This window comes from Lottia gigantea (genome assembly GCF_000327385.1).
Source record: "Lottia gigantea unplaced genomic scaffold LOTGIsca_16, whole genome shotgun sequence".
NCBI classification, from domain to species: domain Eukaryota; kingdom Metazoa; phylum Mollusca; class Gastropoda; family Lottiidae; genus Lottia; species Lottia gigantea.
In genome coordinates this window covers 853,817-873,307 of record NW_008707965.1, presented here as the reverse complement: position 1 = coordinate 873,307, position 19,491 = coordinate 853,817, and the positions used below count along the sequence as shown (strand labels likewise).

The following is a 19,491-nucleotide window of genomic DNA, read 5'->3' as shown; positions in this document are numbered from 1 at the left end:
AATGATTCTAAAAGTTCTTAGAATGCATCGTATAAAATTGATAAATATGTTTCACCCAACCCTTGCATTTGTAATTCACATTTTACAGAAAAAGCCTTTAACAACGTCTCAGATAGTGCTTATGCCATAAATGTATAATGTATAACATTATGTGCGGACAAATTACTACAAACAGACAAGAAAGGGTAAAAATTCCCTAATTTTGAAGAGTGGCTCTTACACCAGTTCTATAGGATTGTCCACTTTATCTAATGGTAATGGTTGTCAATTTGACCAATAAGATAAATGAACCTTCGAATTAACTGATTTATTTTAAGATTTAAAAGAGTTAAGTTGAAATGAATATTTAGGGGGTTGAATAGATCCCATTTGTCACGTATTGCTGGTAGTTTAGGGTCAATGGGAGTAGAATAAAGGGTCTATTCAGGGGTTGAGTAGAGGCGTATCGTCTGTTAAACCTACCTTCGGGGTGACAGTTGGAGGCCTTGTTCTTTGTATTGTGGGGTCAATTCTTATTAATACAATAAGTGTAAATGAAGCGAGTAATGTGACAGGGTTCGAGTCCGTCTTTCTGACGACATTAATATTTATGATTCTGGACAATGGATGTCTAATTTATGATTTTTACAGTAAATTTAGAAGTTTTAGCTTACATGGGTCACAATAGGTACGTTTTCTGGTTAGTGGTCATTTTAGTTCGTCCCAATAGTAGCACACAAAATGCGTCCTCACAATCAAGATGCAGACAATGTCCTAAGTTGACTCAAGATCTATTCCATCATAAGAGAAGTTCCAAATTCTCAGACTAACAGTGTGATTAAATGAATAATAAACTTAAATTTAAATTTAGTAACTGACGGATCAATCTGAATGACATGCTTAGTTATGGAGAAGCAGTCTTATATGACTTCTATTCTTAAAATGCATAGGACCTATTTATTTTATTATTTACTGTTAATTTCAAGCAAACGAACATCGCATAAGTTACTTTCGCACAAAATAACAGACCGGAATAGCATTGAATTTGATATTTTAACAGATTGGTCAGTCAGTATTAAAGCTTGTTTATGTGTGTAATATCCTCAATTTAAACTAACAATTAGTTAATAAAAGTATCCCATTATTTTGATGTATGGAGCAGTGTGAATGGAACTTGATGGTAATAAATTTCCACTGTGAAATATTGAGCAAATTGAACGACTAATTAATGTCCGGTTTAATTGATTTAAGATACTCATCTGCGCATCTCAACATTGTTTCTGGTGCTATAGATATGAAAGTATTTGCATATTACGCCATATACATATGACAGTGACATAAGTGTATATACTATTTTTGAATGCCAAGTATTTAAACTTTTTTATTATCTAAATTAAATCATTTTTTCGCTTCTTGTTTTTCACACATTCCTCAATTTCATTCCTACAATGAAAAACTGAATCACATCTAATAAACAATTGAATATGGTCGCAACGAAGATCACCACCACAAATGATCTCCATTTCTCATGTTGTCAAAATATTTCGCAGGTTTTTGTCCTTAAGGTCCTCTAGTTTTACTGTCAGAGGATACTTTCAGGTTTCCAGAACAGCACGGGTGATGGAAGATACAACTCCTTTTCGTTATCTACAAAACATTTTGTCCTTCACTCCTGACAGGAGAGTGTCCCAAATGTCAAGAGCAGCACAGATGCTGATTGAAAGACCTTTCAGGGGATATTGAGTGCAATTTAAAAGCAGCACAGATGACGGTGGATATAATAATCTAGCCTAGTTCCTCACTTCATCTGCCCTTGTATTCCTCTAGAATGCCTTACAAAAAGAAAATTTCAAGAGCAACACAGATGCTGGCAGAAACAATATTCAAGGGTTATTGGGTGCAGTAATGTCTCTCTGTGATTTATAGGCACTTCAACTCTACGAGAAAACTGTGAAATTTTAGTATAGTTCGAACATTAAAACCAATTAAAACTGAGAGGCACAAATTGGCTGGAATCTTGAAATAGGCACCTTAATAACGGAGACATCAGGAACCAATTTACTGTGGTGATAAATCTTACTGGAATGATTTCAAGATTCGGTTCCTATCTTAACAAGGCCAACCAAGTTGTTTTGAAATTAAAGTGGAATTTAGTTTTATGTGCGAGCCATTAAAACAAGTCGAATGTCACTAGCAATTTTGAGAGTATCTAATAGAATAGAATAGAATAGTTTATTTACAGTAAATAGGCCAATGGCCCATAGATACATTATAAAATACAATGATATATACAGAAAACACACAAATCATATACAATAAACCTTCGAGTACATTATTATGTAAAATTAAAAAATATGCATTTGTAAATAAAATGAATATTAACAATAAACACTGATTATTTATTGTCTAAAGAGTATCTAAAGTGATCTGTGTAAGAAAAATCAGCCAGATTGTCAAATGGTGAAACTCCAAAAGGGGAGGAATATCTCAAAATAACTGCAATCTAAGACACATGTACATGTTTAATTTTATTGGCAATATATCTAAAGACAATGATGGTCAATAGAAAATCTCTCAAACGGGAATGAGATAAGTCTATCTATATAGTGGATGTTATAACTTGACTTTTGTGTTCATTTTTGACGATTTTGGAATAATTTGAAAGCCTAGCTCAAGTGATGTTTGACACCAATTCCTATACCTACTAATTACTGTCACTAAAACAGAATATATATTTTTTTGGTGGGACTGAAACCAAGAAAAGGTTACTATAATACAATATATTTTGAAAATTAACCTTAACGATACCTCATTTATCAAATTAAGGGGTTTCAATAATTAGCCCCGGTGATTAACTGGAGTTAATTAGTTTTAACTCGAGTGTTATTGGTTCTGCCGATTGACCGATAGTTTATTTCTGTCCTTAACATCTGGACTCTTTATTTTCATTAATTCATTCCTTCGTGCGCTCAATGGAGGTTCTTTGTACTGTACTGGAGACATGTTGTAGACTTCTAGCTTATGTTTTATGAATCCAATTTTGAAAAGTTAACTCCTATTTCCAAATATGCCAAATATACCTGTTGTGTATTTTCAATAGTCCTTGGCAGCATGCATGGGCTTAAGTTCAATTAATGTCCCGTAAATGCATTTGTTTATATTTCTTTCCATTACCCTCGTACCCATCGATTTCTTACTGTACATAACAATTAAAAATATCTTAGAACGTTACAAAGCGTTAATATATATTAGATTAGGATAGAGCTATTCAAAATATCATCATTGGCAATTTAAAACAATTTAACAGAAACTAAATAGTTATTGCAGTTAACATAAATCTTACAATGTTGAAATAATCTTACAGACGTAACAAATAGCTTATTTAGAAGAAAAAACATCTTTGTTGGTTCTCAAGTGTTGATTCGAGTTAAAACACGAAATTCAATCCTGACATATGCCAATCAAATGAACATTATTGAATGAACCCACCAATCAATCAATGCCTTGTTATTTGCTGTGAGACAGTTGTTCATTTGTATATTTGGTGCGAGACTGACGATACCTTAGTAACCAAGATGGCCGACAGGTGTGAGGTTTGATACATTTACAAGCGATTTCGTGTTTTTTGTCGTCAGATGTCAAATTTGATATGAAAAATGTTTTGACACGCGAATCAGGCGACTAATTGATTGGGTTCAATGATATTCAAAATGGCGATTTATTGTGGCGTTGACAGACAAGGCCTGGACAGCCGGGAAGAATAGACTGAACTTGAAACCTTCTTTAAAGAACAGGAATATCCGAACTCGACATGATGAAGTGCAGGTTTCAATGAATATTCTAAGCTTGATTATTTCCAGAAACGATATCAAAGATGTAACTAAACCAATTGGCATTAAATAACATCAAAAAGGATCTTCTGTTTCTGGTACGGATAAAAAAAAGTTTGCTAATTTTAGTATGCTTGCCCATGTAGAGCTATAACGTCTCGGGAACACCACAAGGAAATGCAACAAGTGTTTTGAGTCAGGCACTTCAGAGCATCTCAAACTGAAACACAACTGAACACAACTTAGAAGCATTCAAGTCCAAATAAGAAGTCTCTTGAAGCAATTTTGCTCCATTCCATATCTCAACCTTGAAGTCAATTTAGTTTTCAAACACACCATACACCTCGGACCTATAATTAACCTACACCTGTAGTTCATGACCTTAAAGCATGTTGAAAAAGAAAGCTGATTAGTTTAAAGGAGTCCTGATAAAGCTGGCGATTTATCAAGATTAAAATTAATTGGAATTAATGATTTCTTAGTCTAAATTTGACTGAGAATCGTGGAAGACCCCGTCCTATTGATACTGTATCTAAATAAAGTGGAAATTAAATGCATGTTTTCAAAAAAAGGTAAACAGAGATTGATGCATTTAATGATGCATTTGATTTATCCAAGATAACAGATGCTGAAGCCAGGTAAATCAGTAAAGGTGATTCAAAAGAAAATACATAAGACCAGGCGAAAAATAAAGAATCGACTAAATCTTTGTGTACACGGATAGTAACCTTTGTGGACCATTGAAGCCGAAGTATTAGTATTTGAATAACTCTTCGAAACTTATAGATTTTGAACCACGGCATCAAAATTGTTCCAGCCTGCTTAAGATATGCAACTGTCATACCACACCAAAAGATGGATTACATGTATTGAGAAATCCTAGTTTTGTGAATGCCATATCTGTCGATTTTGATTTAGATCAAGAATTTGGACTTCTGTCACTAATAGCAAGTCAATGATAAGCTGGGATTAAAAGAAAATAATTAAGAAGTCAAGAACCCCACTAAAGATACAGCACATGTGTTGAGATATCAATCTTCAAGTATCTCGATAAACCTAAATTTTCATCCTTTTATCTTTTTTCTCAACTCTTTGTTTTGCTAACACTTGACTTCTGTGTGAGGCGACTGACCCTGAGGGGACAAGACATGATTTAGAGGAGGGATGAGATATCTCCCAGCTAGTGAAAAGATCTTTGAAAATTGACACCCACTTAGAGAGCTTGTTTAAACTGTGGACTTGAGGACATCGGTTCGGCTAATCGTTGGTGCTAAATACTAAGGTCATTAAGGAGATCTTGAGAATGTTGATTAATGATTCTTTAGACCGTGTTCTGTTTCAAGGCCAAACCAGTTCTTCTTTCTTCTTCAAGACCTAAAATTTGTATCAACTTTGAACCTTATTCTTGACAAGCTATTTTTGAAATATTAATTAAAAACTTGCCATGGTTCGCCATTTTCGGGCATAGACTAGAACTGCACGAAAATCGCACATTTTTTTCAAACTCCTCCTTCTAGAAATTTCACTTTCTCTTTCTATACATGGCGGTGTATCGAGAAAAGACGAGTCGTCATTTTAACTTTCAAACGCATATGGATTTGAAAGCTCAAAAATCGACGGTGAGCTGTGAACACTATTACTGATTAACGAACAGATTCCGTTAAATTTGGATAGGTAGATTTCCATAAAGATTAATTTTAATCAGGGAATCTGACTGGACATCACATATTTTATTAATTTTGGTCCCCACTTCCAATGATTTCTAAACTTAACAAAATACTAATAAACACAGAACACATTTTTTGATTAAAATTTGCCCGCGAGATGGACCACCATACACAGCGTCCAAAACATAATTACTCAAATTGGCATGGTGGTCATTTCGGACAATTTGCCACAAAAGTCATGATCAGTCTCCAAATTACACTAATCATTCCAAATTGGTATTTTTCATAAAACACAACAAAAGAACCATTGAATACCATTTTTCAAATTAACCCAAATAATGAAGACGCATAGCCCCCAGCGGTTCCGGACTAAAAGATATAATTCTTTCTGAATTATTGAAATTGCTAATGATTCCACCAATTCCTGCAAGTCTGGAGGCTGTTTTAAGACAATGTGCTGGTTAATTTTGGTTAATATTCTGGTTTCAGGGTAGTTGAGCAGTAATCGGGCTAGATTCTGTTACTCTGAAACAATAATTGACTTTAAAGGGGATGCTACAATTACTTGCTAAAGACTAAATGATAGATCAATATTATGGGTGTCCGTGGTTTTTTTCTGTTGATTGAATATTTCTGAGTCTGACCTCATTCCTCATACAATGTACATAAAAACTCTCCAGCAAATTCATTTTAGGGAAATGCTTACACCACCTTCCAAATAGAAAGGTGTTAGCATGTGATAAGGTTACAAAGAGTATCGTATTTGGATTTGAAAGTGCGATTGTCTGTCACGGGAATCTCGGGAAATACTGCCCTATTCGAATCTTTCAGTATTTAAAGGAAGTCGCGCTTTAAAGAAAGAAACAGAGTGTCCACCATCTCAATAATACAATAGGCACACTTAAATATGAATGAGATATGATTAATAACTGACTAGCCCGGGGCAATTCCGTTTTTCTCTCACTCTCGAACTCTTGTCACCTATTATTCCAGCTCAGATTGTTCCCTTTGCTTCCAGATGAAAGGTCATAGGTGAGAGGTTACAGGTCATTATAGAGAAGAACAAGTCACAAGTTGTCCAAAGGCGATTCGTTTTTTAATGACTTCTTCATTAGTTTCCACGTTTATATTTTTCACGAAGAATTGGCCTCGCCAATTCTTTGAGCGTCAGAACAATGCATTCGTTAAGCATAGCAGTTAAAACCGTGAAAAATCTTGCGTTACGTTTTTCTATCCGAATTCCGGTCTAATCTAATAAGCTAATTAATTTTACCTTAAATAAACCAGATTGCCTATCAACACGTCTAATATCTTAAATTAATTACAGTGATATTCTTATCTGAACGGAATTCACCCCTGGAACTGCTCAGAAACATACCAACCCGTGATAACCTACCGGTGAACTCCCAAAATATAACAATGGACTTTTCATTTTGCCTAAGACAACATCATAACAAAATACACAAAATAACGTCATATGTTAAGAACGATTATCACCAGATAGAGAAAAGCGGTTTAAATAGTCAAATTCAAAGGAGATGTGCTAAAATTCTCCGAAAGAAAATATTTTACATAACAACCAAATGGCTATCAATCCCTCACATCCACCCCCCCCCCCCCCCCCCCTCACCCTCTAGTGTCCCAGTCTACTTCTACATTCTATTCCAATATGCATTCTCTTCATTATTAATCTCCAGTGAGCCTGCCACATTTCAACCTCCAGTATCCCCTGCCTGACCCTGGTTATCAGTAACAATGTTGTAAGAATGATAATGAGACAATGATGAGAATTTAATCAGAAACAATAACAGACTGTTAGCATGGTAATTAAAAACAATAACATTGTTCATTTATCATCATACTACATTACAATAACCAGATACCACCCTGGTCCAGGTCAAATACTAAGGGGCTGTTTCATCATATAACTATATTATTATACTACAGTTACCAGATATCGCCCTGGTCAAAGAGAGGCTGTGGAATACAATGATGCTAACCAGCGGATGATTGCGTCTTCTGTATTCATGAACAAACACTGCACAACATTCTTGTTTGGTTACTACAATTACCAGATATCGCCCTAGTCCTGGTCAAGGATAGGCTGAGGTGCTTTAGCATATACCTATAATGCAATACACAGCGCTTAACTCAATTTCTAAATGAGTATTTGCTTCCACTATTCATGAACAAAATTTTTTTTGGTTACTACAGTTACCAGTAATCACCCTGGTCAAAGAAAGGCCAGGGTCTTAATCAAATAACTTTATACAGTGATGTTACGCAATTCACGCTTACTTCTTCCGTTCACATCCACATTCCACTACAATTATATCACTCCGGTCTAGGTAAAATAATATAGTGATACCTTATCAAATTACTATATTGTAATACAATTCTAATCAATGGATGCTTACTGTTTCCGTTCACAAAAAGCAACTACACCACATTCATGCGACTACAATTATAATATATCACTCCGATAAACTGCTAAAATGACCCTCTCAACTCGCCCCCAAGAAAATCTCTGGCATGGATATGCCGTGCTGAACTTTTTCAAGGTTATCACAAAAATTCTTATAAAGTTATTTAATGTAACAGAATTACGCAACCAAGTGCAAAACCATTAAAAACTCAGTCCTAATTAGAAATGAAAATATTATGATAGCATTATCGCTAATTTGAAATTCAATTTTATATCAATTATGTCATCCCAGATAACAGATACTGCACCAAACAGAAATAACCTTATTTGCCAACTGTAATAAATTGATGCAGATAAGTTTAGAAACCTTTGAAATACCAAATCAAGAGCAAGGGAATCTGGCATGAAAATAAAAGTTTCTCGTAATGCCCCATAGTTCTGTTCTTGGTTGGACTAATAACAGTGGTATTAACTTTTTTTTTTATTCCAACTGTCGATCGATCTTCTAGTCCCCGGACCTCGAAAGGAAACAGGAATGAGAACTAGTTTGGCAATCTGCCTGAATCGATCTCTGAACTGCTTTAGATTAACGAATAAACACCCACGTCCCTCAGCCAACCTTGGCATGAATGTGACGTCGAGAGATCTGCAGTTTATCAAATTTGACAATCAAATAATAAAAATTTGAAAATTTTCTGGAGAATAATTCAACACCAAATTATAACGTGATGAAATTTATATCTTCTGATTTATGTTCAGGGTAAAAATGTCAGACGTTATGATAAACCTGTTTGTAGTCAGATAAGATAAAAACATGAATGTTGGGCTGGCATTAAATACAATCAAGAAATCAAAAAATACAGAAATCTGATAGCTACCTAACAAAACTAAATTTAAAATCGATTTAAGACTAAGTTTTAAGAGATCATTAGTTAAATCCGATATTAAACAGTACTTCAAAATTCCATGAAGTCTTCCCCTTATCAGTACTGAACAGGAAGTTATCAGACGGTGTTTATCGCCCAATTGATAAAGGTACGAGAGGTGTATATAGTAGTAAATCATTTAGATAATATTAAGACCATTTTCAACCCTTATAGACTCCTTGTTAATCCACTTCGGCTACCGTACAGATAACAATACCGATGTTGTCTAGATTGTAGGAGGTGTTGTTGTTGATCATCATTCTGGTTTGAAAGTCAATGAATACAGGTTGCGGTTAACATTTTAACCCAAAAGCATAAGCAGGAGGAATGGTTATTTACTCATGATTGCTAAATGCATCCACAATCCATTCGAGTAACATGTGAACATAAATTCTGCGTTCATCGAACAATAAAATGCAAAGACAATTGACATCCTGAAATGAATAAAGTTCTTGCAAGAAGAAGAAGAAACGATGTTCCTTTTACTGAAAATCTGCGATGTTGTTATGGAAAGGGACACCAACCTTACTACACGAGAAGATGATCCTATACCATATACTTTAACATCTGGAACACCTAATGGCATTCAGTTATTATGTATACCAACGTTTTCACAACTCCTGTCAAAAGGCTGTTTGTTGCATACCTTGTCCTTGAACTTTAAACTTAACCCCGACACCTGTAATTTGTTGTCATTATTCAAGATTTGTCACTCTTATTGTTAATTGGCTAATCGGTTTGATGACAGCCAATGGTAGAAAAGAACATTATTTCTGTGGGATTAGGATTTTTGTAATAAGAATGTAAAACAGTAGGGTTGTGAAAGTAAAGCTTGGAATATGTCCTACGTTACAAATGTGCAACGTTAATTGCAGTATGTGATGGAAATGAAAAAAAAAAACAACAGTGTATCTAATTCTTTATTTTTTCGAGTTTCCTTCAAACTGGATCATACGAAATGATACATAGTTTCGTACGAACCGAACGTAATTTTGACGTTTTGCAATCTGCGATCTCAGTCACAATAAAAGGGTATATGGTTTTAATCTACATTCAAAGGAAATGGAAAGTCTTTCATACTGAAGGTTGAAGTTTCCAGCTTTGATGTTGCTAGTCGTATATCACAAACCAGTAGTATAGTAAGAAAGATAGTAACCGGTCAGTGAGTCAACTGTCCACTTCAGACTAGTCGAGATTAATGACCAGTAGTATAAGTTAAATGATAGCTGTCAAGATGGAATGGATCAAGACTACAAATTTCATAGCTTGGAAATGTAACGTGCCCCTCGTCTTTCAATTTTATCGACGACAAATATACTAGCAGGAGCAGTAATTACACATACTAAAGTGCCACGTCCAACATTTATATTAGTCCCATTCTTATGAGCCTTTAAATCTTGCTTGTGGCCAAAAAAAATGTTCGAATGCAACTGCGATTTCAGGTGGGGCATCTATTTCATCTGTCCAATTTCAGTAGGGACGATCATCTAGCGTGAAACTCTGAGTAACAACATGTATTTTTAGGTTGATTTCTAAATCGCTCCACAATTTATGTATTGAGCACTGTTTTAAAGGTGTTAATTAATTTAATATGTACATACTTTTACCTGTCATTAAATTGTTCGGGAATGGGTTTTTTTGTCGTCCCTGATCCTGAACAACGGACCTTGCACAGTATATCGATTGTTGTATGATGGTTGAAAGTCATACATGAAAACGTTTTCTCAGTGTTTTCGCCATCAATTTGTGTAAAAGACAACAGAGTTAACAAGTACCATATTAGAGTATCCAAGTAACAACTAGGTGTCAGTAACAAGTGGGTGAATTATTTGTTTCTTTATAGATTAAAGGATTTGATTAAAATCATAAATAATGATGATAATCAAAACAATTGTCTGATAACGACAAAATGATAACCATGCTCATGTTGCCCTCACACCAAAGCGATCACCAATTGCGTATGGCTGCGAATAAAAAATAATGGTCATAAATTCCGTACGTAACTCTCATGTAACTGAAGTACGCAGAATGCCCGCATTTGGTGTGAGGACAGGTGAAACGTTACTGCACTGGTTCTCAACCTCGAGAACCCGTTGGCAAAAGTATCTGAAAGGCAACATTATCAATTTCAATACGTTTTGATTTATTACAATTGCTTTCCCTTGACAAGCTTTCATTGAAACTTTCGTTCTGAGCTTCCTAAGAAGGGACACTGATAGGGTAATCAAATTTTTGTTACGAGAAAATCAATGGAGAGGGAATAAGGGCTCTATTTCACAAGAATCTTGATCAAGGACAAGACAACACTAATGACGAATTCAGTAACAATAAAAACAATTTCAAAAAATTTTATATCAAGGAAATACAGACGTAAATTAAAATTTGTTGGTACCCTCATGTTCCGAGGTTTTGGTTCCATCTGTTTTCGTCTCTGAGCCTGGGTCATTTTTGGAAATACTTTGTTGAGATTGTTTATTCTTCGTTTTAGCAAATCCAAATCTGATCTTCAGCAACTTCAAGACTCGTCTATTGAAAACGAAAGCCAAGAAAATGACAAAGCCTTGTGCGCCGACAAATAGAGTAAACAGATAAGCGAATACAATGAACCCCGTTGCTTCAAACAGAAAGGCAAAGACCCAAGTAAGTCCTGTAATGACAGATAGCTTCAAGCAGGCCAGCATGCTGATCTGGTTCTCCTGGGTCGATTGAACCTGCTGGTGCCTTTTCAGCTTGATGAAGGTCCAAGCAAAGAGGATGATGTTGGTAAACACCAGAAGACCAACTGGTAAAGCGAATCCTAAACGACGTCCACTTGACCCTGATATATAGCACGACGATCCCCCATACCCAAGAGACCCATCATTCAACCAGGAGCCAAGAACCAATGCCCCAATAATCAGGGCGGAACTTCCAGAGCAATACAGAGTCGAGTAGGTCATCATTTTCCGTTTGGAAATATGTCTGGACTCTATCGGGAAGTTCAGCTTATAGAAGAGACTCACTGTGCAGAAATTCATCCAAAACGTAGACACCAACCACGAAAAATGCGTTGCTATTCCAATCGTTTCACACACCCATTTAATTTCCGTTTGTTCCGCACCGAACTCGAAAAGAATTTGAGCCACGAGCAGAGAAAGGCAAAGAGCCATGATTCCCAGACCAATGGATGTCCGCATGCTTTTGAACAAGCAGAAGATCATCAACGTTATTAACAGAAACAATACAGAAAGACATGTGCAGATGCCAGACAATATACCCAAAGCGGTTATTTTTGGACTCGTAACGGCAGCTTCTCGTTTGAAGTCACAGTATAACCTTTCTACGTCAGAATCAAGATAGTCATCCAAGCAGACGATAAAACCTCTCTCATCATTCGGGGAAAAGTCCGGAGTAGCGATGGTTTTGTTGGTTGATTTAATGGTCAGTGTTTTGTTGTCAGTAGACAGAATTGTTTCATTCACAGACAGATGGATCCTCGGACACGACAAAAGCCTAGTTAATTCTATGTCTTTGACACTCTCATAAATTCTTATGCCAGTAGATGTATCCATTGTGCTGACCTTTCGAAGATAGGTTGGATAATCCCTGCAGCGACGTGTGCCATCATAATTCATAAAATATAAGTCATTCTCGACTGGACAAGAATCATCACCAAAAGTCAGCTTTACTGACTGATATTGCATAGTCAAATTCAATTCCTTGTCAATCAATGAGAATATCTCTTGTTCGAATGCGTCGCTATTGCTTGGTTCTCTTAAATAAAGGCGACATACAAAAGTAAATAAAATCGTCATGCTGGTATTTTGTCTGCAGCTGGAAATATACGTCGGATCGTAAATACAAGAATATATGTCAGCATTTAGGGAGGTTATACGATCCGTGAAGAACTCAAGGAAACCCTTTTCAACATCTGTACTAAGGACACTTTCGTTGAAAACCATGACACCATGCAGACAGAGGTTATACAAATAGGAATTGGTGACTTTATAAACCGCTTTACACTCCCCGTCTTTGTATTCCTTTTCTTCGGAACATGAGGGATTTCTACAGTCACACTGAAACAAAAATACATTTCCAAATTAAGTGGAGTTTTACACCCTACTAGTTGCTGTGGCACGCCATCCTTAGATAATCTAATAAAATTGCCCATAGAAACCTTTAGTTATAGTAAGAAAGAAAGAAACAATCAACTATATTTTACAAGGATAAGAACTTAGGTTCACAGTCAAGGATCCTTTCTACCAGCTGGTCCTTGACCAAACCCCTTGGTATTGATTTTTCCCGGATTATCCGTACCAATTTACAGCTGGGTCGATTGGAATCATGTGTAAAGATGACTTATTCAAGGTCATCGGACTATCGCACTACGATCGAGATCGGAACCCACAGCCGCTATTTAATACTAGGTTAAAAAAAACCAATAAATATTATAAGCTAAGTGGCCCTCAAAAGGAATGCAGAATTGTCTAAGCCAGTCGTACAGTAGTATAAGATGTTCCAGAGACGTAAGCATGTTCTGTGCCTTACTAAAACCCTGCATCCTATTCTCATGGAGGTTCTGAGGTCAGTTGAGGTCAGGATGCAATGGGGTTTTACGGCCTATTTATCTGCATCTAAAAGTACTTACTGTATAAGGGTCAATGATTTGGCACATGTCATCATCAGTAGCATCACTATCATCATCATCATCTTCGCCTAGTTCCAACAGGGATGTTAGAGTCACTCGAAAAACATTTGGATCACGACCAACTGCCTCTTTTTTTAAAGCTTCCCACGTCATATAGGTGTTACACATGTAACAGAAGATATTTGCGTAGTATCTAACTTGATTTGCAGGAAAAGTCAAACAACCTCGCTCAATCAAAGGATCATATACACCCCATTGACCAGTAGCGTTACAGATCCTTGGATAGCTGACTGTGTTCCCGCAAGGACGGAAGAGAGTAGAATCGGCTAAAATGAATATAATTACACAGGATTCATCTTTCACTGCGGCTAAGTATACGTCTTGTTTTCTGTTGAAAGGTGGTTTCGGGGGATCCCTCTCACAATAGATACTAATGTCCCATTTCAATGCTGGAGAACCTACGCCATGGCATTCAGCACAATACTTATTTCGATATGTAACTTTGGAGTCCGGATCTGAAACAACTTGCATTGATCTCCAATTGTCCGGTGATGTTTGTTCACACTTTTGTAAAAGTTCTCCATCTTTGAAATCTTTGGGACATTTGGTAACGTATTTAGTGTAAAGGCCATATGCAGGTATGGATGTAGATTCACAGACATGGTCCACAATCTTTGAATTGTTGATGTAGTGATAATCAGGGCAACAGTCCCCATAATAATTACAAGCAACGTCGCAGTAACACAGCTCACAATATTTAGTAGGTAACTCTTCGAATTCCTGTGTGCATGACTGCTTACAGTAGATTCTGTAAATCTCCAACGCCTGTGATTCATAGTCGTCATATTTCGTTAACGCTTCCTCAAACGCCGAATCATATGTTGTTGCATTATCGTCGGAAGCATCGGAATAGTATCCACCAATATAATAACCGTACACAGGAGAACTGGATTGAGAGGTTTGAATGAAGATCCAGCAAATAATTAAAAGCACTAGCATCATGTTTCCACGGCCCTTTGGTTATGGATGGGGTAAAATAGTGAAGCGATTTAATCACAAGTAGCTGGCAAAAGTCGAACTGTTCACATAAAAGAACAAAATGTCTAAATTGAAGTTTGTTTCACAACTTTTGTAAACTAAGGCAATGTCCCAGATGTATAAGTCCAAATGTAGTCAATGGCAATGGTCACAGAGTCCAATAAGTGCATAGGCCAATGTCATAAAGTCAAAATGAACGCATCAGTGAATGCCCTTCTAACAGAATGTAAACTGTCCTGGATCTCGATAACGCCAAATGAAGCTTTAAGGAGATGATGCTTCAACTCTTTCAGCTACGCATCTATTGATCTCTCAGATTGGATTAAGGTATTTATATAGAAGGGACATTAATTGGTTAATCCGATGATGGGTATTTTTCACTGAGGCATTATATTCTAATCCCTTAATTAAAGCAGTGTTTAACTTAGGAGGATTAGATTTCTGGAAATATATATGGAAATAAGATTTTCTAAATTCTCGGTCATTCTCATGGACACTTATAACTCGTAACATCACGATATCGATATCGGAGAACGTTAATGGTATTCTCGAGCTCCAACGCTTCCACTGTTCGTTTTCATACGCCCACTTGAAAATGTGGACTTAAATTGTTGTTGCTTATCTTCGTCCATCTGTCGGTTCGTCAAGACACGGGTTATATCTGATCTTAACGAATTTGGCATGTATGTATATATATAGTGATGAGATCTTTATTATTGGATAAGTGGTTGTCTAGCAAAATACCCCCTGTTCCCCGATAGGGCGATCGCCAATCTGTGTCAAATCATATATGCATAAAAATCTGGCTTTGATGCGGTGTAACTGAGTCAATGACAATTACTCAAAAACCGTTCATCGAAGATCTCATTATATATATATAAATGATCACACAAAATTCCATTAAAATCAGATAAAACGGCGGTCTCTGTTGTGTTCACAAGCTAATTGTGGACCGACGGACTGACAGGTGCGACGACAATATACGACCACATTATATTGTATATTATATTTATAGATGCATGTGGGCGTAAATTACCATGCAATCAACTGACAAGATAGCTTGTTAAATTACAGGTAATGTGTGATATCATTACGGAAAAGTTTTAGAGTACATAAGTAGTAATGTTTGTTATTAAAGATCAACGAGGTTAGATTAATGGCGATCAGGAACACCATATACCTTTCGCTTTAGAGTAAAATTAAACGCAGTAAGGGAATATAATATATAAGTAGTATATTAATATTTTAATTCTTACCTAGGGAAAGATGATTCTATCCTACAATCTGGGTTCATCCCTTAATTGTCTTATATCTATTTTAACTAAAGCATGGGATTTTTCCATTAAAGGTCCTAGCATATAAAGACCCCAGACCATTCAGATATATAAATAGGTGTGTGGCTGATAGAGTTCAAGCACCTAAGTTTTTAAAGCTTCATTTGGTTTATCAAATGATTGAAAGAGACTCACACAACGACCACATTGGACATTCTGCTAGGAACGGGTTCTAACTTGACGACATTGGCCAGTACACTTATTGGGACTCTGTAACCTGTGCCATTGCTTTATATGGACTTATTCGCCTGGACCATTGTTTTTTACAAAAATTGTTGCGAGAATTTCAATGTGGACTTTTAGTGTTTAGTGTAAACAGTATGCATTGGGCCAGCGCTTACTTGTAAACATTGCGACGTGAATCAGTGCTTTGATGTAAACATTGCTATCTGGATAAGTGCTTTTTATGTTCAATTAAATCTCAACACTAATTAAGCACAAACCAAGGCAGCCTATACACGATGCTTAAGCTATTGCTACTAGTTATTTGCTGGATCTCAATTCCAATCACCCAGTCCAGTTCTCCTATGTACGGCTATTATAATGGTGGATATAATTTTGATCTTTCAAACGATAATGCAACGAGGTATGATTCAATGTTTGAAGAAGCTGCTACGATTTATGACGACTATGAATCACAGGCATTGGAGATTTACAGAATCTACTGTAAGCAGTCATGCACACAGGAATTCGAAGAGTTACCTACTAAATATTGTGAGCTGTGTTACTGCGACGTTGCTTGTAATTATTATGGGGACTGTTGCCCTGATTATCACTACATCAACAATTCAAAGATTGTGGACCATGTCTGTGAACCTACATCCATACCTGCTCATGGCCTTTTCAGTAAATACGTTACCGAATGTCCCAAAGATTTCAGAGATGGAGAACCTTTACCAAAGTGTGTAGAAACATCACCGGACAATTGGAGATCAATGCAAGTTGTTTCAGATCCGGACACCAACGTTACGTATCGAAATAAGTATTGTGCCGAATGCCATGGCGTAGATTCTCCAGCATTGAAATGGGATATTGGTATATATTGTGAGAGGGATCCCCCGAAACCACCTTTCAACAGAAAAGAAGACGTATACTTGGCGGCAGTGAAAGAGCAATCCTGTCAAATAGAATTCATTCGACCAGATTCCATTCCCTTCCGTCCTTGCGGGAACACGGTCAGCTATCCAAGGATCTGTAACGCTACCGGTCTTTGGGGTGTATATGATCCTTTGATTGAGCGAGGTTGTTTGACTTTTCCGGAAAATCAAGTTAGATACCACACAAATATCTTCTGTTACATGTGCAACACATACTTGTCGTGGGAAGTTGTAAAAGCCGAGGCAGTTGGTCGTGAGCCAAATGTTTTTCGAGTGACTCTAACATCCCTGTTGGAACTAGGCGAAGATGATGAAGATGATAGTGATGCTACTGATGATGACATGTGCCAAGTCACTGACCCCTATACAGTAAGTACTTTTAGATGCAGATAAATAGAAAGTAAAACCCCATTCCATCTTGATCTCATTAGTCCAAATATGGTTAACATCAGAATCTCCATTGGAATGAGATGTCGTGTATATTTTTGCTTTCAAACCAATCTATCATTCACAGAACATGCTCACGACTCTGGCACATATATTCCACTGTGCGACTTGCTTGGGCAATTTCACAGCCCTCATGAGAAGCTATTTAGCTAGTCATATTGTACAGTGTATTTAACATTTCACTGTAATTGTCAATCACTTTCATTACATTATCCAAGGATGGTGTATGACAGCAACTAGTAAGGATGTAAAACTCCACTTCATTAGGAAATGTATTTTCGTTTCAGTGTGACTGTAGAAATCCCTCATGTTCTGAAGAAAAGGAATACAAAGACGGGAAGTGCAAATCGGTTTATAAAGTCGCCAGATCGCATTTGTATACTCTTAATCTGTATGGTCGACTGGTATTCAACGAAAGCGACCTTCGTCCTGATATCGAGAGTGATTTCCTGGGTAAATTCATGTATCGTATGGAATCCTTCAATGTAGTCATATATCTTTGTACTTACAAGCCTACTTATGTATCCAGCTGCGGACAAAATACTAGCATGACGATTTTATTTACTTTTGTATGTCGTCTTTATTTTAGAGAACCACGTAATACCGACGTATTCGAACAAGAAATGTTCTCACTGATTGACAATGACTTGAATTTGACAATGCAATATCAGTCTCTAAAGCTCGCTTTCGGGCCAGTTGAAAATAACTTCTTTAGGATGAATATTGACGACAAAAGTAGTTGCAAGGATTATCCAATGTATCTTCGACAAATAACCACATTGGATTACTCTCAGGACGTGAACATAGAGAGTTTCAGAAATGTAGAATTAACTAGGCTTTTATCGTGTCCAAGAGTCCATTTGTCTGTGGATGAAACGATCCTATCGACTGACAACAAAACACTGACCATTAAAGCAACCAACAAAACAATCGCTACACCGGATTTTTCCCAAGATGGCGAGGGACGTTTTATCGTCTGCTTGGATGACTATCTTGATGCTGAAGTAGAAAAGTTAAACTGCGACTTCGATCGCCTAACTGCCAATACTACCAAAACGAGTCCAAAAATAACCGCTTTGGGTATCTTGTCTGGCATCTGCACATGTCTTTCTGTATTGTTTCTGTTAATAACGTTGGTGATCTTCTGCTTGTTCAAAAGCATGCGGACATCCATTGGTCTGGGAATCATGGCTCTTTGCCTTTCTCTGCTTGTGGCTCAAATTCTTTTCGAGTTCGGTGCGGAACAAACGGAAATTAAATGGGTGTGTGAAATGATTGGAATAGCAACGCATTTTTCCTGGTTGACTTCCACCTTTTGGATGAACGTCTGCACAGTTAGTCTCTTCTATAAGCTGAACTTCCCGATGGAGTCCAGACATATTTCCAAACGCAAAATGATGGCTTACTCAATTCTGTACTGCTTTGGATGCTCCGCCATGATTATTGGGGCATTGGCTCTTGGATCCTGGTTGAACGATGGGTCTCTTGGGTATGGAGGATCGTCTTGTTATATCTCAGGATCAAATGGACGTCGATTAGGATTTGCTTTACCAGTTGGTCTTCTGGTATTGACCAACATCATCCTCTTTGCTTGGACCTTCATTAAGCTGAAAAGGCATCAGAAGATTCAATCCACACAGGAGAATCAGATCAGCATGATGGCCTGCCTGAAACTATCTGTCATTACAGGACTTACTTGGGTCTTCGCCTTTCTGTTTGAAGCAACGGGATTCATTGTATTCGCTTATCTGTTTACTCTATTTGTCGGTGCACAAGGCTTTGTTATCTTCTTGGCTTTTGTTTTCAATAGACGAGTCTTGAAGTTGTTGAAGATCAGATATGGATTTGCTATAAAGAAGAATACACAATCGCAACAAAGTATTTCAAAAAACGACCCTGGGTTAGAGACGAATTTAAGTGGAATTAGCACATCTGAAGATTGGTGTAACAACACTGCCAAAAGCCTAGAAACTCAGAGGAAAGAACTTGTTGATGGAGACGTTGAAGGTTTTTCTGATGGTCAGAAGGCAGATGTGGGAAAACTCTAACTCATTCAGTACAGATACCCTTTAAAACCTTTTTATGTGTATTTGTACTGAAATCATTGGTTTTAAGTATTCA

General features: G+C 36.8%; 2 protein-coding genes across 2 annotated transcripts; one reads left to right on the top strand and one right to left on the bottom strand.

Annotated features, from left to right (window-relative positions):
- Window positions 1–11,202: 11,202 nt before the first annotated feature.
- Window positions 11,203–14,456, bottom strand: LOTGIDRAFT_158107 (hypothetical protein; the record flags this gene model as incomplete). The annotated part of the gene is made up of 2 exons (XM_009051137.1): window positions 11,203–12,882; window positions 13,455–14,456. 2 exons carry the CDS (start codon window positions 14,454–14,456, stop codon window positions 11,203–11,205), a joined length of 2,682 nt encoding a protein of 893 aa, XP_009049385.1.
- A 1,897-nt stretch (window positions 14,457–16,353) lies between these two features.
- LOTGIDRAFT_158106 (hypothetical protein) lies at window positions 16,354–19,418 on the top strand (the record flags this gene model as incomplete). Its single annotated transcript, XM_009051136.1, has 2 exons — window positions 16,354–17,292; window positions 17,658–19,418. The coding sequence occupies 2 exons, from the start codon at window positions 16,354–16,356 to the stop codon at window positions 19,416–19,418; spliced, it is 2,700 nt and encodes an 899-aa protein (XP_009049384.1).
- Between the last annotated feature and the right edge of the window lie 73 nt (window positions 19,419–19,491).